The sequence below is a fragment of the Podarcis cretensis genome (assembly GCF_951804945.1).
Source record: "Podarcis cretensis genome assembly, chromosome: 2".
In the NCBI taxonomy this organism is placed as follows: Eukaryota; Metazoa; Chordata; class Lepidosauria; order Squamata; family Lacertidae; genus Podarcis; species Podarcis cretensis.
Window position 1 is genome coordinate 81,188,217 of NC_137171.1, and position 22,664 is coordinate 81,210,880.

At 41.0% G+C, this 22,664-nt stretch overlaps 1 protein-coding gene across 2 annotated transcripts in view; it reads right to left on the reverse strand.

Moving 5' to 3' along the window:
• Positions 1-227: 227 nt before the first annotated feature.
• PHF2 (PHD finger protein 2) overlaps positions 228-22,664 on the reverse strand; it is a 117,775-nt gene continuing 95,338 nt past the window's right edge. For both annotated transcript variants that reach the window (XM_079964984.1, XM_079964985.1), the window contains exons 13-22: positions 22,222-22,341; positions 20,562-20,680; positions 17,086-17,264; positions 15,757-15,830; positions 14,793-14,950; positions 9,728-10,002; positions 6,702-6,797; positions 6,081-6,190; positions 5,140-5,401; positions 228-3,802 (exon numbers count right to left, since the gene is read on the reverse strand). In XM_079964984.1, coding sequence (XP_079821110.1) covers positions 3,714-3,802; positions 5,140-5,401; positions 6,081-6,190; positions 6,702-6,797; positions 9,728-10,002; positions 14,793-14,950; positions 15,757-15,830; positions 17,086-17,264; positions 20,562-20,680; positions 22,222-22,341 — 1,482 coding nt within the window. In that variant the 3' untranslated portion in view covers positions 228-3,713. The remainder of the gene's footprint in view (positions 3,803-5,139; positions 5,402-6,080; positions 6,191-6,701; positions 6,798-9,727; positions 10,003-14,792; positions 14,951-15,756; positions 15,831-17,085; positions 17,265-20,561; positions 20,681-22,221; positions 22,342-22,664) is intronic.

Here is a 22,664-nt window from a genome sequence, read left to right on the forward strand (position 1 = left end):
TCAATCTGCTCCTATTCAAATAGCTTCCGCACTGAAACTCTTGCCCTGGCAGTGAACAAGTGTTACCTGCAACCCAGAGCAGCGCGTTGCCCTTCGATGACTTAAGAGACACAGAATTGTAGAGTTGGGAGGGACCCAAAGAGGTCATGTGGTTCAACCCCCTGCGATGCAGGACTTTGTAGACCCACAGCCTGAATCAAGTTTCTCAAGAACCAAACCAACGCCAGTTCTATACAAAACCTGAAATATTTTACTTTTAAAATTTTGATCTAAGTTTACTTAGATTTCATGGACTTGATACAAGAGCATTTGATATGAATCGGTAAATAAAACACTGTAATAGATAGCCACAATAAACTTTGTTAGAAATGTACATGTTGCGAAAATAATAATCATAATAATAATCATAATAATAACAATAATAATAAAAAACAGCATGATGTTTGTGTTATATTATATAAATGCTTGACAAGAACAGTATACTAGGGAAGCTTAAAAAAACTTGCTCGGCTTAACCCTGGGGCCCTATTCAACTAACTTTTTTGACTCCGAGGATCCAAACCCAGTTTCCCCATCGTGGCTGTAGAAAGGTTAGTTAATAAGGCCTCAGTTGTTTTCTGTAGCTGTTTTTTTTTCCTCATGGACATCACATCCAGGTAATGTGTATATAAACAAAGCTCATAATAAATGTACAAATATAAAAAGCTACAAACATTAATAAATTACATCATCACAAAACACAGAAACACTTCACAAGGTGCTAATAAAATAATTGTATCCCCTCATAATACAAGAATTGAAACAAGGAGCTGGTATTATAAAGTTGAAGATTCTTCTTCATAATGTGTCTTAAATAGATCAATTTTTTTGTACTATTATTCGATTCTGTATAAGGCTGCACAAAGTTTTACTTGTTTTTCAGGCAATGCCGAAATAATTAATATAATAATAATAATAATAATCAAAAGGAAAACAAAACAAAAACAAGGACCAAAAACCCAAAATTCCTCTCTTAGAGTCAAGAACCTAAAATACAACAGTTGATAATACTCGGCAAAAAACTTGTATAAAGGTTAATGAAGTATTCTATAGAAAGAAAGGTCTAAAGATACTTTGCTCTTATAAAAAAGAAGGTATTTAAAAAGCTATTTACAGGCTACATTCTATGAAAAAATATGCTTTAGGAAACAGATCTATAAATGAAAACCTGGGATTGCCTGAGAAACAAATTTAACTCTTTAAGTGTTTAAATGCAGACAAGCAAGTTTAATGTAAAATAATGCACTCTACACTAAACACTAAGAGAGTTAAAAGACGACAAGTATCCAGTTAAACTGTCAATAAGCTTGGCTTTCGTCTTATCAGACATCTGTGTGTGCCCACAGCCGTCATTCCTCCAGACAAGTGTATCTCATAGGAAGTGCTTTGATATGACTGTCAGAAGCCTTATGTACATCGCTGACATGGGTTTGCACCTCACGGCCTGCCTTGGGGTCAAGGCGAGCTCAAACCATGGAGCCATCAAGTCTTAGTGGGTTTGCAAGCATTAATAAACAACAACCCACAAACCCTCAAAGTGTTGATACAGATGTTACATTTTCTTAGCACTTTGCCTCTGGAACTGTTTCCTCACACACCCACACACCCGCCAGCTGCTTTCCCCAGAGCAGGAAGATGGGATGGGGTTGAATCATGGAGCCAGAAGAAAGTGCCCTGTTTGCTGACATTCTTAGTTATCCCAAGAAAACAGCTTAGCTCAGTGATGTGCCTCCTTTGTTTACATGATCCAGGGGTTTACTCAAGGCTACTGTAAATTGAAAGAAAGAAATCCTGGTTAATTGGTGGGGGGCTGTCATTTGTTTCATCTCATATTAATTGATTGCATTAAAAAAACAGTGTCGCTGTGAAAGTAACGTGCGAACTGTTGGATGGGGTTCAGAATTCACGTCAAAATAGCAAGTGTCCAAGGGATGACCCAAGGAAATTATTGAGCAGCAGGGCTTTTTTGCAGCCAGAACTAAGTCCTGGCACCTCTCAGTTGGGTTCCATTGCCATTCTAAGAGAACGAGGGAGCCACCTCTTTTTCTAGAACATAGTACCGGTGAGGAGATACTTGACTAAAGGTGATTCGGATATCCACTTTATGAGTAAGCACGTTGAACTCAAAGGGACTTACTTCAGAGTTGACACGCACAGACTTACAATGTAAGGAGGACATATTGTGTTAACTTTGTGTCACACTTGCCATTTCTCCTTGGTCAGGTCCTGCACCGCCACACCAGTAGCCATTGAAATGGGGAGATAAGGAGACTATTTCACATGCCATGGGCAGCATCTGTCTTTGGGATTCAGAAGGAGCCATGACATCTGTTCTTCCCTCATGGTGCTCAATTTCAAGAATCAGCACCTCGAGACGGGGGCCTAGACACACAGAAGTGGCACCTTTGTCACAAGGTTACCGTAAGTGGAGAGTCAGCCCTGAACATGGAATTCTCTGCTCTGGTAAACAACGGCCATAATTTCCAAACAGAAACCCTGACCTAGCAATATCTTGAAAGAAACAAAACTGCAACCCTTCTGTTTCTAGGATCATGTAAACAAGCCTTAGCAAGAACAGCGGTGAGTAAAAAGAAATCTCCAGACACAACCGTTCTTTTCAGGTCTTATTGCTAAGGAGCCAATTCCATCATTTTGTAACAATCTCCCAGCTGTACACATTGGTTTTTGTTATTAGTGGGGTGTTTTGCTTTGTCCTATCACACATTGCCTTGTGGTGGTGAAAGCATAGACAATAAGGACAGACAGTATGCTAAGAGGTGCTAAAAAAAAATAAAACTTACAGATAAGAAAATGGTGGGAGGGATGGAAAACTATCAATGAGAAGGACTGTAATCCAGCACCAACTGAAATTAATGGAATAACAATCACTGATTTTCAAAGAACTGCATTAACCCATTTTGCATCTACACACCCTAATCATTAACCCAATTGGATCAGGCCTGTGATCCGGATTGTTCCGGCAGTCACCTAGCATTGCACATAAAATAAATTAATTCATCCATTTTTGTCCTATACCCGGTTATAGGGAAAGTTCTTAGTAGTGCTGAAGTGCAATTTTAGTTCTTCCGTTGACCAAAACATACTTATCATGAGCCAGGTAAAGAAAACTAAGTATTCCATTATGCATATTATGTCTTGCATGTATTATATCACACACAGTAATGGCAAAAATTTCTTCCCCCTCTCTGTAAGTTAATTTGAGCAAAGGTGGAATTTACCAAAACTCTAATCTCCTGCCACTTAACCAGATACCTCTCTAAAATTGGTGCAGCTGGATAAATGAAACGTAACTGAAATTAATGTGCATACTGTTAAAAACAACCACTTTTTCTTCACTTATAAACAAGTTAAAGGGATACTTTCCTAAAACTGGAATGATCCTCAGTTTCTTGGAGTATTAACTTTTTGCGAACTAGTCACTCTCAGCAATTTGAGAAAGGACATCTATATTAAAAAATATTTATAGCAGTATTCTGTACATGTTTAACTGCTGAAAGTTAAAAAGAATTTATTAAAGTGGTGGCAAAAAGTTAACTGGTTTTGTCCCTTGGGTGTTGCACAATACGACTGAAGGTCCTTCAAGAGTTGAAGAAGAGTTAGTGTCAGCTCAGGACATTCTGAACTTTGATAAGAGTCCCAGCTGGGGCTAAGTTTTAGAGGAGAAGTTTCCCGTTCCGATGAATTTTCAAAATCTTCCCAAGCCTTTGCTTAGCTGTGGCCATGCCTTTTTTCGTACGTTTCCCTGCAAGTGTGAGAAAAGGGGACACTTTAAGCCACAAAACCTCTGTCTATGAAGAAAGTTTTATGACGGAGAAAGATGAAGCAAATGCAAACGAAGATTGGTTTGGAAGGGATTTAGCTGCATCCCTACATTCTAGACGCAAATCAAACATTTAGGAAAATGGCGGCCTGACTAAGGCCATCTAGTTGACTTATGCTGAGTTTAAATTTTGGGGTGTTTTTTGTTGTTTTTTAAATAGATTTTGTTGAAATCTTCAAAAGAACACAAAAATTGATATCAAATATCTTTTCATCAAGGCTAAAAAACTAATCTGAACAGAAAAAGGAAAAAGCAACCCACAAGTTGCAACCCACAAACTGAAGGTCAAGTTAGACATTATGCTGTTTGCCTTTCTCTTTCCCCTTTCTCTTTCTCTCCTTTGGCTCTTGTTTTCCTGCACAGGGGAAGGGGATTGCTGCTGGGATGGCAACATACAACATACAACAAACTGGCAGAGACACATGCCCGACTGGCATGTTCTCTCCCTCCTAGTCGATCGTTTGGGAGCTTCAAAAGCTTTATTCTGCCCGAATATCACAGCGACTGATGCCAAAAGGCATTAGCACGCTTAGGGATCCGCAGAGTATTCACAGTTTGCTGCTCCTGGTCTAAGGGCAAACGTATCAAACATTTACCGCACCGCAGAAGACAAAAAATTATAATAATGATAATGATAATTTATTATTTATACCCTGCCCATCTGGCTGGGTTTCCCCAGCCACTCTGGGCTGCTCCCAACAAAATATTAAAAAATGTGATAAAACTTTAAAAACATTAAAAACTTCCTTAAACAGGGCTGCCTTCAGATGTCTTCTAAAAGTCAGCTAGTTGTTTATTTCCTTGATGTCTGATGGGAGGGCGTTCCACAGTGCGGGCGCCACTACCAAGAAGGCCCTCTGCCTGGTTCCCTGTAACCTCGCTTCTTGTAATGAGGGAACTGCCAGAAGGCCCTTGGCACTGGACCTCAGTGTCTGGGCTGAACGATGGGGGTGGAGACGTTCCTTCAGGTATACTGGTATGCTAGCTTCTTAAAAGTTGAAAACTACCATTCCTAAAGTAGCAGGCATTCCATGTATATACGACCAGTGTGTTTTCCTTGATACACACTGGTTGTGTGGTTTCCTGTGGTTTCTGTAGGGAACTGAGGCATACCAGCACGACTTACCAAATGCTACATGAACTGGTTTGAAAACAATACAAGACCACATATTATGACAAAGCAAAGCATGTATTAAGGAAATGATGCTGCCAGCTCATGAAAATATCTGCCACTTCTAATATAAACTGATGAAAACTACCTTTGGCGGCAGCATTATTCTGTGACGATGACGAGGGCCTCCGTTGCGTGAGGAAAACTCCTGGTGCCATTGGTTGAGAACCTCGGTTGACCTGGGCCACCCCAAACGTGCTTGCACCAGCTGTATACTCGTGGTCTGCTAAACTACTGCTGTGGGACTCCAGCTTGGGTTCAGGAGAGCTGCTTTCCTGAGGGATTTTATTTGTGTTGTTGGGCGACAGTTTCTTTTTGGTGTTCTTTTTCTTCTTGCCCTTCTGCTCCTCCTTTCAAAAATGATATGATGGCCATTAGCTTCAAAAAGGTAGCAGTTATTGCTAGCACTGGTACATTACAGGCACCACACTCCATAAATAGCCATCACAGCCCTACAAGCTCCAGAGGGTAGGCCCCAAACCAAAGGATTCAAATTACAAGGAAGGAAATAACGACTAAATATCAGGAAGAACTTTCTGATGGTAAGAGCTGTTTGAGAGTGGAACGGACTCCCTTGGAAGGTGGTGGACTCTCTCCTTCATTGGAGGTTTTTAAACAGAAATGGCATGGCCATCTGTCACAGATGCTTTAGTTGCAAATCCTGCACTGCAGGGGGTTGGACTACACGACATTTAGGGTTCCTTCCAAATCTACAACTATATGATTCTATGATGAAAAACTGGGAACCAGATTCAACTAACCCATTGTGGCACAAAGACTCTGGCTACTGCAACAAGGCTTCTTCTGCCCCTTCTCATTCCATGCACTCCCTCAAATCCACTCTGGAGGGCTGGGAGAATTTCCCCAGAACAGCATGTTGGAAAAGGAGAGAGCAGAATTTCTAGGTGTGCTAGTCAATTAAGTTTTACTCAGTGCTGACCCGTAGAAATTAATGGCCATGAATTCCAATCAGTCTACTCCGATGTCCATGGGATTTATTTATTTTTGAAACCTCTTTGGTCAGCTCACCTGCTGGGATAATTTAGCAGCTGCCGCCGCCAGTCCTGTTTCAATAGAGGCAACTCTTGTACCTTCTCGGACAGGTCTGTCTTGCCGAGGTACCGATGGGCCAACCCTTGCTAAATGCAGAAGCAAAAAACAAAGGTTACAAACACAGCAGTGTGAAGTTGTATATATACACTAGCATACCCAATACCGAATTAAGCATGCTTTATGTTGAACACATAAAGTACAAAGGCTGAATTGAGGTGACCTCACTCAGATCCAGAAACCTGTGCAAAAGATTTCCTCAAAAATTACATGTCTGGTTATAGGAATCCAGTCAAAATTTCAGTGCTGCTGAGGAATCCTTTCTTTGTTTGCTGTGACCCAAGGTATGGTAAGGGCAGCATATTTAAGCAGCACCTTGCCAGGAATGTGGCAGTCAGGATCAGCCATATACATCCATCCTTGAAATACTGCAGCAACTCTGACCATTTTTAGGTTTATTGTCAGCAAAAGGTATGAGTGAATGGCATAACTTACTTTGGGGCTTCCTAGAAATCTGTGTATGTACAGTAAATGATGAATTAAAAGGATTTTAGAGTATTTTACCCGTACATGTTTGATTTAAAGTATTATAAATATTACCTGTTGGGCTATATGGTGCATCATCAGAACTTTTCCTTTTCTTTGATCGAGATTTGAATACTGGATTATCTTCATCTGATTCAAGGGAGGGATAAACTAAAAGAGAAAAGAAATACCAAAAGAGATTCTGGTATGGCACTATTCGATAGTGTAAGCATGCCATATATGTAAAAAAATAAAAAATAAACATTGGAGGAGCCAATAGCCTTTGAGTGGGTGAACCAAACCTGGAATAATTCAGTTCTAAACATAAAGGATAAAAATATTAGCTTTGCATCATTATCTATTCCAGTGTTTGAGTTACAGGAGCAAGACTCCTTTGTCAGTATCTCTGAATTAGGAATATATTGAAGGTGGCCCTTTGCTTCCACATCAGACTTCATGCTGAGATCTACAGATAAAGGGCAGTATACAAATTATTATTATTATTATTAAGCAATTCCTACAGATCTACTGTGCACATCAATAATTTTTCCAAGCATTTGTTTTCCAGAGTTCTGAAGTAATTCTGTGTGCAGTAAGCCTGCAACTTAAGCACAACTTACCTTGTGCTTGTGGCAAACAGTTTAACAAAAAATTAAAAGGGGGCAGGCATCTGAGGGAGGAGGGACACGCTTTGGCAATCCCACCTGCCACTGACCCCAATGTGTTTCACGTGCAATTTTGGCTTTAGGTGTGATTCATGGAACGTAACCCCCGTATAAGTTGCAGGCTTACTGTATCTGGAACCCGTCTACAGCCATTAGCAGTTCTTTGTTCTGTGCATCTTGTATGCTTAGGAAGGATTCTGGCAGCCGTTTATAAAGTCCTAGCCTGATTAAAAAGTACCCAAAGAATGGGCAGGGTGGAGGCAGTTGCTCACACACATTGAATGCAATGTAAGCTGCAGCCATGTGGTAGCAGCAGTGGCTACACATGTGGTTATTGGAGACACAGCTACTCTACCTCCAATTATTCTATGGAAACATCTGAGATTGGCACACCCTCCATCTCTTTTGATTTCGGAGAACTCGCTTCTTCTAGCCTAATGGCAGTTACATTGTTTGCATTACACCCACTTAAACTGAGAAACCTATCTCAAATGTGGACTTATATTTCATTTCTTTTTGCTATGGCGAGATATGATTTTAAAGCAATTGCATCAATTTAGCCACTGACTGAAAATGTGCTGGCCAGATGTAGGACAAATGGAGCCTTAGTGAACCAAACCATATTACAACAAAGCAAGCCTATTAAATGGTAGCATACATATATAATTAGCAAGAATGTTGGTTCTCTCCCCACCCCACCAAACCAATCTTCTCCTTTCAGAATGACATCTTTAGATCGTGTCTATACATTATACTTTTGCAATCATTTAAAAGTAATTTAACTATAGTGATATGCCTACAGGTACCGTCATTGTAATTTGTGCTTATGTTTTGTCAAAGAAGTACAGCTTCTTCAATTCAGAAGAGATTCTAGCTTTCATTGAGCTACAACAGGATTTCAATCTGTTTGCTTTTAGCCTCTCAAATGCTGAAAGCAGAGGGAAATTATGTGCTTTCCAAAGGGGTGGAAGACATCCTACGTATGGCTTAATATTTTTGGAAGCTGAATTATTAGGCTATCTATCAGTCTTAAGAGTGACACTTCACTAAGCATGTTCTAGCAGTGCAGTCCCATCCCACTGAGCGAAACAAAGCTATGTTGATTGTGTAAATGGCTGGTAAATTGCAACGTTAGTGCCATTAATGAGTTCGCTTGCTCACTGAAAAAGTTGGTGCCCAGCTCTGCATGTCTGCCTAGGGCTTCTTCCTCCCTTTTTCAAACAGCCACCTCCCCATGTTGCATCACAAACTGCTTTTTAAACACGAAGAAATTGCAGTAGCATATGAAGCAGCATGGAGTGGAAGCAGAGGAAGTTAATGGTGGGGGAGAAACCTGGCCCTTAATGGATGTGCTTAAACACTCTGGGTTCCCAACTAAGGGGAGGCTTAATTGGGAGGTGAAGGGGGCATGTCCAGGGACACCAGGAATGGGACCCTCATACATGCCCCCATCCTCCAACACATTTGCCTTCTGCGTCCAGGCTGAATGCCTGAATAGCACTTCAGTAAGCACTTCAGTAAGCATGGGGGACACAGGTGGCGCTGTGGGTTAAAGCCTCAGCGCCTAGGACTTGCCGATCGAAAGGTCGGCGGTTCGAATCCCTGCGGCGGGGTGCGCTCCCGCTGCTCGGTCCCAGCGCCTGCCAACCTAGCAGTTCGAAAGCACCTCCGGGTGCAAGTAGATAAATAGGGACCGCTTACCAGCGGGAAGGTAAACGGCGTTTCCGTGTGCGACTCTGGCTCGCCAGAGCAGCGATGTCACGCTGGCCACGTGACCCGGAAGTGTCTCCGGACAGCGCTGGCCCCTGGCCTCTTAAGTGAGATGGGCGCACAACCCCAGAGTCTGTCAAGACTGGCCCGTATGGGCAGGGGTACCTTTACCTTTACCTTTAAGCATGAAGAGGAAGAAGAAGAAGAGTTTGGATTTGATACCCCACTTTATCCCTACCCTAAGGAGTCTCAAAATGGCTAACAATCTCCTTTTCCCTTCCTCCCCCACAACAAACACTCTGTGAGGTGAGTGGGGCTGAGAGACTTCAAAGAAGTGTGACTGGCCCAAGGACACCCAGTAGCTGCATGTGGAGGAGCAGGGAAGCGAACCCGGTTCACCAGATTACGAGTCCACTGCTCTTAACCACTATACCACGCTGGCTCTCATGACCTGAGATCTCCCTTGTAAAATTTGAAAAGAACTCCCATACCTATCTCACATGGACAAAATTACCAAATGGAATTAAGGGAGATGTTGCGAGGCAGATAAAACAAGGCTGGCTTCCAGCAATCGTTCAGGCCTCTGACTCAGAATCTGCTGCCACAACAACTGGTGGCGTTACTGCTTTCATGAAGGGACCAGCCACCTTCGTGTGTTTCACTGCATGTGTATATTTAAAGGGTTCACATCTAGAGAGAAAGAAAAGTGATGCAGACATTCCATACCATAATCAGAATCTTTAAAACAGGCGTCTAAGTGATCCTGGTCCTCGTCATAATCTTCAATGTCAATGTTGTTTTTTGCACTCTTTTTCGGCAACCTTTTCCCTGCATTTTTGTTGTTGCTACTTCCAGTTTTTTTGGCGTTTGGGGCGGACGTGGAATTATTCTTTGCTTGGTTGGGGCCCCACGAAGGCTGTAGGCAGGAATCTGTAGGCAGGTTTGCCATCGACAACATCCCTTGGATCGCTTCCTGTGTGCTGGGAGATGCAGGTGGCTGACTGAGGGGGGGAAAGGAGGAGGGGGGGGAGAAAGAGAGCTTTCAACTCAGAGTAAATGCAAGTACAGAATAAAGAGGGGGTGCCCAATATTACATATGTCACTTGCCCTCCAACGTCATGGGGTACACTTGTCGACCACACTGTGGCCATTTGCATTGTACAGACAAGACATCACCTTATGTAAGAGAATGGACAGACTTAAACTGCATTATGGAGACACAGCTGGTAGGGGAGAATATCATTTTCCCTGGACATTCTAACAGAGACCTTGACATTAATATATTTAAATATAAAGGGGGTTGCCTGGTTAATTCATATTTAAAGTAGGCTAACTGAAATCAATAGACTTTTCATTTTTTTATTTCTACCGGTCTACACTGGTAATCACCCAAAAGATTCAAGGTGCAATTGAGATGAAATATAGAACTCTTCTTTTTTTAAAAGTAAATATCTCAACACAAATGGAGGTCAGGAAATCTGTAGCTGCTGCTAAGGGACTAAGATCAGGACTGAATGCAATTGGATTAACTAAGATTTCAGAAGCAGGAAAAAATAAGAACTTTGCACCCTGAAACCCAGCACATGGGAAGTCACTCAAAATGTATAATTGGCTGTATAAGTGATCTATATTTGGATGGGAATTGTAATTTGATATTGATAAAATGTGGCTGTTACTGGATTTTTTAATAATTGAAAATTAATAAAAAATATTTCAAAAAACAACTTATTTTATACTATTAGATTTTTCACACATGGTACAATTAGGAATTACGGGTCATTGTCTCACTCGCTCTACAAAAAAAGCAGTGTGATATGTCAGCAATTGATGTTTTAGCAATATATGCTTTGATGCGCCAGCAAATTTATTTATTTTACCTAACAGAATTCATATACCGCTCTCTCCAGCAAAAAACCCCCAAGCAGCATGCAAAAGTGAATTGAAAATATTCATCAAGAATACCAACAAACATGAAAAACTCTGGGTACTTTCCAGAAAGCTTTGGTGACAGCAGCTCTGGCTTTGTCTAGTCACTGCTGCCTCCTCTAAAAAAACTTATAGGAGAGAAATTGTGGGTAGATGTGGCTTGCTGTATCTGAGAGGAAAGGTTTTAGCTTGCACTCTCAAGGAGGAATTCTCCTTACAATTCTTGTAAGCCAAGATGCCTGCTTGAAGTGCTAGCCATAAGTGTCTACTTGCCAGTCAGTCCTGTGCAGTTGTTTTTAGTTTGTTTTTTGGTGGGTGGCCTTGAAACATTGAAAGTGGAGGAGTCAGTGGAGACCTGCCTTCCATTGTTGGGGAAATGGTTTTAAAGGGGAGGGGGAAGCAAAGGCAGAGCTTAACATTCCCATCAGCCTTTTCTTGGCTGTACTAAATGCAGGGTAGCTGCTGTTTTATGTTACATCAGATGTGCTGGGAGGCTAACTCAGTCACTTTTGTACTACTTGCTATTCCAGATATAGCAAGACGAGAATACGCTCGGCAAAGCATGCCACAACTGGTCCTGCTCACAGCTCTATCCAGAAAATGAGCAAACCTGGTTTTAGCAATTATCAGCTCTGTGAGCACTTAAGACATTTGCTTGCTTTCTTAAAACCTTGAACCCGAGATAGAGTGGAAATGGACCATCAAACGCTGCCTGCCAAATGGGCAAATTAGAGAGGAACTGCCTAAAGCAAAGCAAGCGATAGCAAATAAATTGTGGGATCTGATCAAAACCAGTGGCTCGGAGTGGGGGGGGCGCAGAGGAGAAGAAAAACAAGCCACAGACTGATTGTTTAACAAGCTTTTAAAGCAGCAAAAGGTTAAGGTAAAATTGGCCGGGTAGCAATCTTCTGAGCAAACCCCATTCATGCGAATGGAGCTTGCACAGAAGAAGATTTGCGTCCTTCCATTTAGCATCCTGTCGTTTTTGGCATTCGGCTTAGTGTTCTGTCGCCCTGCTCGTGAGCAACTTTCTTTAAAATCAATCAGGTTTGCACAGGAGATGTTGACACTGGATTGTGCCCAATATGTTTTTCATTAGGCACATTTGCAGCTTAGTAATTCTGGATCTGCTCTAAGTGAAATATGAAACAGGAAGCAATTATTAAAGTCTGGAAAGTCACATCCCCTTTCTGTAGTTTTAGTGATTATTGCTATTTTTAAAAAACCATAATAAATAATAATACTAGTAATATGAAAGCATAATTTGAAAAAATATGAATGAGAGCTTCTTTAAATGGAGTGCATGTGTGTGGCTGGTGCCAAATACTTTACATCATTCCCTGGCCGAATGGCAGCTTTGAACTGTGATTGAACATTACACTGAAAATATTTACGCTTTACTCCTGTTCCTATGAGTGATACCCAGAAGGGAAAATTCCACCAACTGCAGCTTGCAGCCAACTTCATCTGGGACATTTCCCCTGATCCCTGCTCTTCGTTACAGGGCTAGTTCTTTGCTACTTTGTGGCCCTCACCTATTGAATTTCTGCCTGACTTGCACCTCTTAAAGAGGCAGATCATTTAAAAATCTGATTCAATCTGAAATTACAAAAGGTTTCTTTCTAAGAAAATGTAATTATAATGTAAATTCCAGTACATTATAAATGGTTACCAGTTATCAATCAGTAAAACAATATAGCATATCCCATTTTTCCTCTGGACAAAGCCCATTTGTTTATCAATAAATATTTGCTGAATCAAGGGTTATGTAGACGGGACACTAACTTGCTTCCACTATTGTGCCGAGACAATTTTGTTTATGACTAACAAATTAACAAATAACAAACTGTCTGCCTTGATCCAAATTATTCAACAAGATTGTGTACAGATTCCCCAGTAACTTGGATGCATTACTAACAAAGATGTCTGAAAACTTTACACTGTGTTGCATCCTCACAAATGGGTAAAAGTGAATGTTGCATCACATTTCCCAACCATAAATGACACTCTGGGCAAAGCTGAATAGATACGTCTGGCTGCCATGTTGATTTCCCAGAATGCTCTGGACCTAGCATAGCTTCAGAATTCCATGCCATTTTAACAGTGTGGCAAGATTCAGTCTCCTGCTGCCTCATGTAGGTCAGAGTGCTCATGCTTGTTCCCACCAAGTTAGCCTGAGGGGTTCAACCAACAAATATGGGTGCTCATTAGAGGTAAATTTGCCCAGGGGCTACTCAGATATGGAGCAGATTCTGGCAGTTCTTATTCAACCTAATTGAAAAGACATCCAATACAGCAAATAAAAATAACAATGCAAAGACTGTAGAGAAGATCAAAGCAGCCCTCTGCCCTGACACATTATTCATCCAGCAGCAGCTTCACAATCAGAGAGTAACAGAGACTAAGGCCCACACAATTTATTTTTGCTTTAAAAAGACAAAAGGAAAGTTCAGACGAAAAAAGGAAACCTGGAAATTAGGTGCACATAACCAGGATCTAGCTGCGTCTCTAAAAGCAAAATTGCTAGGACACATTTCTGGCAAGCTACCTACAACACACAGTGAAACACCTCACCCATGATCCTTAGTGATGTGTGGAATCTGCTTTCGAAACCACAAGTCTTTGAATGCACTGGTTCAAAAATACTGAGGGCCATTTTAGATTAAGACCAGTTCCAATTAAATAAATTTAGATGTGTGTGTTTGAGGGGGAGGGGTATGCATTGACATGGTAAGTAGGGTTAGGATGGGGAAGAAGGGGGCGTTCTACAAGGTGATAGGAAGTCCACTCCTGTGATGCTGGATAGCACCCTTTCCTATTATTCCTATTATAATACTTTCCAGAGGAGTAGCTGTGTTAGCCTTCTGAAACAAAAACGGAAGTGTTTCGTGGCACCTTAAATGCTAACAAATTCATTGTGACAATAGCTTTTGTGGATACGCTCAGGATAATACTTCATGCATCTGAAGTGGCCTGTAGTTCATGGAAACTTATGCCATAATAAATCTGTTAGTCTTTAAGGAGCCACAAGTCTCCCTGTGATTTTAATTTGTTACAACAGCAGCACTGGCCGTATGCAGAAATGGCTCCTGTAACAAGCTCAAATCTGGAACCATGAACAGTCCTAGGGAAATAAATAAATGAGACTGAGTACAGCTTGAGTACAAACACTATGGGTCTATTTCTATAGCCTTTCCTCATGCTTTCATGGTTCATGTAGATCTACTGCTTTCTGGTTTCATACATACCTATTTTTAAAATTTATTTTTAAAAAAACTATTCTGAAAAGTTTTTTATTAACACCAAACTTTAATTTTTACACTTACGGTGGGTGTTATTTCAAATGCTTACAGAAAGATAGAGCTGGTGGCACATGAGCAAGACTCCTAGCCAATCCCATAGGAGGCCCATTTTTGCTGCCCTTTAGAGAAATTAATTTTCAAAACCATTTGTTGTTGCTTTCCTTGGCTTCTAAAGGTGGTTTTCTCTAGTATCTCCTTCCAAAGAACCAACAATTAGGGAAATGAGCAGAGGAATAAAAGACATTTTGTTGCATAAATTAAACTGTTCTCATTTCCCTCTTAATTGAGCCAGTTCTTTTAAAATAAACAACCTTCTTTATTGTTATCACTTAGGTGGATTTTCAGCATTTTTAATAGGAAATCTTCAAATTTTATAATTGTGTTACAAACGCATTCTGCGGCTGCCTGCCTCTGGGGTTTGAGACCGGGGGATGGGGGTGGAGAACGCAGTGAAATAGAAAAGGTTTATTGTAATAGAAAATTCTGGCCAATGTGCATCCATATATATGAAATATTAACATTGCATTATTTAAAAATAGGTATCCACACTCGCTTACACCTACCTGTTGGTGTTGTACTCTAAACCCCCAACTTCCTTGCTTGCCTGCAATAGGTCAAGAATGCCTGCTGAGCTTCCAGTCTCTTTCTTCACTTTAGAATTGCGCCCTGGCTTGGCATCTGTGTCAATATGAAGTGAGTCTTCATCTGAGGAGTCATCACTCTGTAGAAGTTGCCAAAACAGATTTTCTTTTTCAAAGGGATGCCAGGGATTATGCTAGTCAGTAGTAAGCCCTAAATTAAATGTTTATTTTCTGGTCTAATGCAAGCATATCATTGTATTTATAATCTAGGAGCATAAGAAATCACCTTCTATGAAGTCAGACTATTGCTATATTTAGCTCAGGGTTGCCCGCTATGGCTGCATCCGCACAGAATGCTAAGCCAAACCATGGCTGAGCATGCATGTATGGGCTCCCAGAGAGGAGACTGCAGCTGCTTTCTCCCTGGTCCATTTAGCTCAGCATGATATGGCAGCTAAACCAAGGTTTGGTTTAGTGTGTCATCCAAAGCCAGTCTCATGGTTAAGTTCTTTGTAACCAAGGTTTGTTCTTGGTTAGAAGGACCAGGGAGGAGCAAAGTGAGTGCAAACTATAGTCTGGCTAAAAATGGAACACGAACACTGACTGGCAATAGCTATCCAGGTTTTCAGACAGACCTGGAGACTGAATGCATCACCTCTGCTTGAAAGAATGTGCTCTACTGCTAAACTAATCCAGGATGGATACTAAATGTACCAGAGAGACAATGCTGATCCTTCCTATACAAAGGTTAAGGGTGATTTCTCAGAACCCCTATAGTCAAGTAATAAATACAGAGAGGTACTCAGTTCTGCTATAAAAATAGCAGGTGTTGGTTTGGCAAAGGGCTGTTTCTTGTCACTATACAAGATCAAGTCATTAATGGACATCTACAATGTTATTTATCCTGCATAAGTCCCCATTATGGAAGAGTATAACACCAGAATACCTTGTACAATACTGATTCCACCTTTGGCTTCTTAACGGGTGTGTGTTGTGCAGTTTCTTTTTTATCTGATAAAACTAGGAAGAAATTGAAAGACAGAATTTAGTTTTTCAAAATGAAAAATGCACAGTATTATATATAGAGATAGGTTTTAATTAGATCTTCTTTTAAAAATTTTAAATAGTTTTGCTAATAATGTTCTTTGTCTTAATTAATTTCTGTGTGTAGCAGAAAGCCACACATCGGTGCCATTTTTAGTACCCAAAATATAAAGAAAGAAAGGGATTAAAGAGAACCTCACACTCATTTTTCAAAACAAAAGCATTGTTGACTATGCAAGCAAAGACACTCCCGCTGACCTGGTTGTCATGGACTGGCTGGACACAAAGGAATGGTGGGAGGAACCCGCTGGGAACCCCCAAGGGAAGAAGGCTCAGAGCCCAGGGAAAGGCAGTGGGATAACAGTGAGTGGTCAGAGGGAGAAAGTTTGGAAGAGGAGGCACCTGAAGCTGAAGAGGCAACAGGGCTTAGTGAGCTGGGACAGTTTGTGGTAGAATCAGAGACAGAAGCTGAAGCAGGCGAGGAGGGAGGCCAAGAAACAGAGATGAGTCGGGTTGGTGAAGAGTCACGGGTGTCTCCCCCCACTCCTAAGACCAGCTCCCCCTGCCCAGCTTCTCTCAGAACCAAGAGAGGCATGAAAAGGGCAGAAGAGAGATTGGCTGCACAGAGACAGAGCCTCCAATTGCTTGGGGGAAACCCTGGAGAGGAGGAGGCATAGACAGCTGTGCGGAGGTGAGGCTATTTAGTCTCACCAACTGATTTCATAGAGTAGGTTCCACAGGGAATGAGCTGCTGTGCTCATGAGGCCAAGTCTGTGGAGATCATGTCTTTGCTAATAAAGAGTTAACTTCAGCTTTGAATGGTGTGATTTACTGACCAACATGTCCTGTGGCTTTGGTGAAGGAGGTGGCTCCTCTGCCCTCAGTCGTATGTGAAAACCAATCGTCGCTCTGAATGGGGAGCCAATGCTACACCCTTTCCTCCCCAGGGCTCTGACCAACATGCTCCTCTTGCTACAGTGGGATGGCACATTCATTTGCTTAATAATAACAATAATAATAAATTTTATTTATACCCTGCCCTCCCCAACCAAGGCCGGGCTCAGGGCGGCTAACAACCAATAATAAAAACAAGTTGAATGAATACAACTTAAAAAACAAGATTAAAATACAACATTAAAACATTAAAATGCAGCCTTGTCACAGGAAGAGAAAGGAAAAAGAAAGAGGGGGAGGGAATCAAGCACTTGCACAAAAGCAGCAGCAAACTTACAGGGCAAATCTCGTTTGGTGGTGTTTTTCTTTCTTCTAATTGGAAATTCGTCAATTTTCAACTCTCCATCATCTGAGACATATTCATATTCATCTTTCACAGGTTTTGCTTTATCTTCTTTGAAATTTTGCAATGATCCAAATATACCAGGATTCATCTGAGTTTTCACTCCCTTTGAGCTAGTTTGACAAGAGAGATGAAATTGGAAAGGATAACATTCTGACATGTTATGTATCAAAAATACCATCAAAATATCACTTTTTCTGTGTATAGGAAATGTCAAGCACATAAGTTCAAAACTGATGCCATTTAGTCTAATAATAATAGTAATAGTAATAGTAATAGTAATAATCATAATCATAATCATAATCATAATATATGAAGAGGTCAACGCATACCACAAACCTCCAATGATCAGAACTCATAGAACAGGCAGCCCCAACCTTCAGCCCTCCAGATGTTTTCGACTACAATTCCCATCATCCCTGACCACTGGTCCTGTTAGCTAGGGATCATGGGAGTTGTAGGCCAAAACATCTGGAGGGCCGCAGGTTGGGGATGCCTGTCATAGAACATACCTCACAAAACAGGCCTAGCAAAATGTGATGCTAGTTGTGTACAGCACCCTAGTTTTCCTCTCACTTAGCTTCTAATTACAGTGGTACCTCTGGTTACGAACTTAATTTGTTCCAGAGGTCCATTCTTAACCTGAAACTCTTCTTTTAATGGGGCTGTCACATTCTCATATGAATTTCAGCATTCATCAAGACATATATTCCAAAGTCTAAAACTTCAGATTGACAACAGTTAACAGTAACAGCTGACATCCCTGGCCTTTTTTTCTTTTCTTTTTTGCATATGGGGGCAGTGGGGGTCCTACATTCACTTGCTTGCCTGTCACAAATATTCAGATTCTTAACACTGTCAGCAATCACCACCTTTTTCATTTGCACTAGATATAAATTTATTGATGCAGTAAATATTGGTTCAGTAAATAAAAATTCTGAAATATTATGCTCCTAGTGCATGCATAGTCAATGTGTTGGAATCATGTATGCGTGCACACGTAAGCCAGGCAATGTATTTTTCAATGTCAATTCATGCCATCAAAGAAATAATATGTGATCATTTTTTCCTCATTCATTAGCAGTATAACTGGGGTTATTCTACACAAAGGCTTAGGAAACAATTCATCCATTCAGGACGACTGAATAAGCCACCTTGAAATGTTGATGAGCTGCCCAATGCACTTTGAGAAAGCCTGCTCAGTGAAACATGCTGGTAACTTGTGTCCTCAGAAGAGATACCTGTCTTCATCACACTGAGCAGACACAGGAAAACCAAGTGATAAAAAGAAGTACTGAACCGTGGACATTAACCGTGGATAATAACTCCTAGTATAGACTGATATTTCTACAAAATCATAAGCCTAGCTGTTCAGTTGCTGGAAACTGACATATTTCTATTGACTTTTAAAGCCTGAAAAAGCCTTTAGATATTCTATGTTCATAACAGAAATCTGATTGACTATATACACTCATGCATAAAAGCTCTGATTTAAGTAGGCATGCATATTTTGCTTTAAATAAATGGACTATACAATTACTGTGAGCAATAAAAGCAGAAATCTGTGCAAAAAAAGAGTCATATACATGTAAAAGAGAGATGCCATTATCAAACAAGTCCCTCTATTGTCAACTTGTCAGCCAAGGTCAATTCAGACCCTGCCAACTGAACAGTAGTTAAAAGCATGGAAAACTGCTTCCTTCTTAAAAAGAGAAGTGATGCCTGATGAGAGGCAATACCTGATTTGATTCAAAGTGTTCAGATCAAAGGTAGAAAAAAAACGACTCGTTTATCTTCGTTGTCAGGGCACAACATGACATAATAGCCTTTGTGGAGGCTAAATTGAACTGTTATTCATAATACCTATAATTTTGATGAAAGCAGTTGCAGAGGGTTACGGTTTCCTAGAATCTGGTCTACTTATGAGTCCAGAAGGGTGCTTAAAGAAGGACTACAGGCTTATGCTCAAAGATGATACCAAGGCAATGCAGGCATCCAGGATGCTCCCACATTCCTTGTTGTATTAATGTTAGATTGGTTAACACATAAGTCTGGCTTCCCTACAGAGGTGCAGGTGATTGCTAGGAGAAGGAGTGGAAAGATGGAACATTCAGAAGAGAGGTAAAAATTATGTGAAGACGGTTGGAAGATAGAGGTAGGGAACTAAATTAGGAGTGGGTGGCCTGTGGCCCTCAGTTGTTGCTGAAATCCAATGCCCATTGGTTCAGGAAGCATGAGGTTTGCAATCCAACACCATCTAGAGGTCCACGGGTTAGCCACCTCTGGACTAGGTTATCAAGAAATAAGGGCCCGTCCACGATATCTCCTGGGCATGGATGGCCTTTAGCAGTAGCAGATGGCAGGCTATCAGTGGCTACTAACCCTGATGGCTATGTACTGCCTCCATGGTCGAGGGCAGTATGCTTCTGAATACCAGTTGCTAGAAACCGCAAGAGAACAGAGGCACCAGGTTGGCCACTGTGAAAACAGGATGCTGGATGAGCTAGGCCACTGGCCTGATGAAGCAGGCTGCCCTATATTCTCACCTGACCTCTGCCCACCCATGTTGCTGCTGAATACCAGGATGGAGAGGGGCAGGGGCAAGGTGGTAGCAAGGTCAGAGCAGTGCAAATGCACCAGCAGAATCAATCCAGTGCATGTGCACCATGCCAACCTTGCCACCATTTCACCCATCCCCCTCTCCATCCTGATCTGTAGCGGAGATAAGATTAGAATTGCCACCCTACTACTGGCCTTGGGAAGTCTATGTACAATGGCCCTCTAGCTTGTGGCTGGCCAGCAATGTGCACTCACCACTATGCCTAGGATTTTGACTTCAGTGTTTGCTTGCTTGTCTGTCTGGCATTTCCTGGCATGTTCCGATAGCCAAATTCTGCATGTTGTGACACACAGATTGGGGCCCGCCAACCACAAGCTTCTCAAAAGCTTTTCCTGGGGTCACCACACACTATAAAGTCATGTGAATTAATCAGCAATGAGGACACTTCCCCGATGGCATGGGACAATTACTAAACATTTCCTGGGGCAGCTTTTCTTGCACCATCAAGCATTTGTGTAAAGACATTTGTGAAAAGCAGACTTGTGGTATTAACTGTGGCAGCCATTCTGTGCTCAAGTCTTGTATCTGTGTCCATGCCAGAGTTTCATCTCTGGACTAAGAAGAGCAAAGAAAACATTTCGCCCCCTTCTAATTTTTTGTTTTTCTTCAGCTATGCTTCAGGAAGTACACATGGCTTCGCCCTTCTGGCACGTGTGCTTGAGCATAAGTCCAACTGACAATAGCACATATTGCAAGTAAATATCTTTAGATGAGGTTGGAGTGCTTGGAAGATTTATTATGGCCCGTATCTGTTTTATTAGTCAGTTTTCATTGCCAAAATAGCACCTACCCCAGCAGTTTCTTGTTGGAGAAAGAAAACATGAATTTATTGTCCTTGTTTCCTGATAACGGTGTCTTCTCCAGTTTGTGCTCTTCTTCCATTTTCAGTAATGAATCAGGTTTGCTATTCTGAAAAGGACAGGAACAGTCTTATTTTAACCGTGAGAGGTTTGTTTTATTCTATTTTGGGGGCTTATAAAGTGCTTTGAGCAGACCCAGAAAAACCTATACGAGCATAACATGCACCCACAGGTCAATGTCACAAGACCCCTCCCTATCATATAATCTGCTACAATGTGAAAACATGTTTGCAGGATCATCTGGAAGAAATGCTGTGCCTAATATGCAAATGGCAAGACAGAGTGGTGACACAGCAGTGATGGTGCTGCTGCAGCCATCAATCTTAGCTCCTGCAAAATCACCATGAATTTTTGGAAAGGAAGAAGTTCTCTTGAGCCCTAGAAACTGGTTTAGTGGCAGTCCAATGCACAGTTAAACACTGATGTTAGTGCTAGGCTACAGGACTAAGTAAGAAGGTATTTCAGGGGGTGGCAAGAAAGTAACATTTGCCTTATATTTTTATTCAGGGAAAAGTCTGAGGGTACAGGGCTAATGGGTTGACAACTAGACCTTAGGCCTTCCACAGTGAACTGAGTTACCATGCTAACATCACATTCAGTGCTACTGAAGCTACATTGGTAAAAAAAAAAAAAATCATTTTCTACATTGCTACACCTGAAACTTCTACATCACTGATTAGACACAGTCTGAAATGGAATTACATGCATTTAAGTTCATTGTATCCTAACTGTACCCAAGTATCTCTAATAAAAATACATTGTGATATCTGCTCTTGGACCATTCAGTTATTATATAGCTAAGCTTAAATTGAAAGATTTTTTCCCCAAAATACATTTGCCTGCTGCAAGCAATTCTTTAGAGATTTACAAGCTCCAAACAGTGATGGAAATGGAGGAACTGAGATAGAGGAAGACTTGACCTCACTATATAATTGGCCCCCCAGACTTGTGGGTTTTTGTTTCTTTTTGCTGACATATCTATTCTGTTTTATTAGTTCTTTGATGCTTATTCAATGCTATCATGTTATTGCTGTCAGAAGGGACACTCATGCACTGTAGCACAAGAAAAGTGATGCACACACTCACAAAGCAAAACAAAGCATCACAACTCAGAATATTTGTGTTATAAAAAGTTACAGGGTTTCAGCAGAAAGTTATGGGCATGCACTAATTGGAAATGAAGCAGGAGGTCCACCCTGAAACTGTTGCAGACACAAGCAATATTGAAAGTGGGATCGTGTTTAACCATTCTGATAACATTAAAAATAACAATGAATGCACTGTAAAAAGGACATATGGAGGGGCCTATGATCACATATCTAAATATGACCTTATGGCATCATTCCTGATTGGCTAGCATCATTTCCAACAAAAAATACCCTACTTAGTTTGCTTTTTAAATAAAAAGATGTGGAAGAACCTGCCCCTTTACATAAACCTTCAACAAAAAAGTGAGCAAGGAAAGTTTTCATAGAATATTTCTGCTTTGTACCAAAAGTGTTAATGTGCAAACTTTCAGCACAACCTATTTCTTACTTCTCAAGATTACATTGAAACATTTGTAGAAGCACAAGGTAAGGAAACTCATACCTTATATTTCCATTTTGCTTCCGTTTTGGTCTTATTTTGTTCTCGGATTTCAAACTTTTCGACCTCATTTTGCTTCTCGACGGGTTCTTTCTCAGGGGTACTCAAAGTATTCTTGGCAGCCTGACACAAATAAGCAAACAGAACCAACAAACAAATCAGGAGATTATCTCAATACAAATGTTGTTTCTTGTTAATAACCACACGCCAATTTGGCCAGTGTGAATTTTTAGAGAACTAACACTTAAGATCTGCCTGGAATTAATTTATTTTGACAAGACAGTTGAAGCATCAAATGCCAAGCCTAGAGGAAACAGAAAATCATTTCCCTCTATTATGAATATAATGTGAAGAACAATGTAATAAAAACAATGTGCTGATCTGCCTGCTTATTATAGGTTTCTTAAACCACATTCTGTATAAAGGCAGCTCCCTGTCAGGTGTTA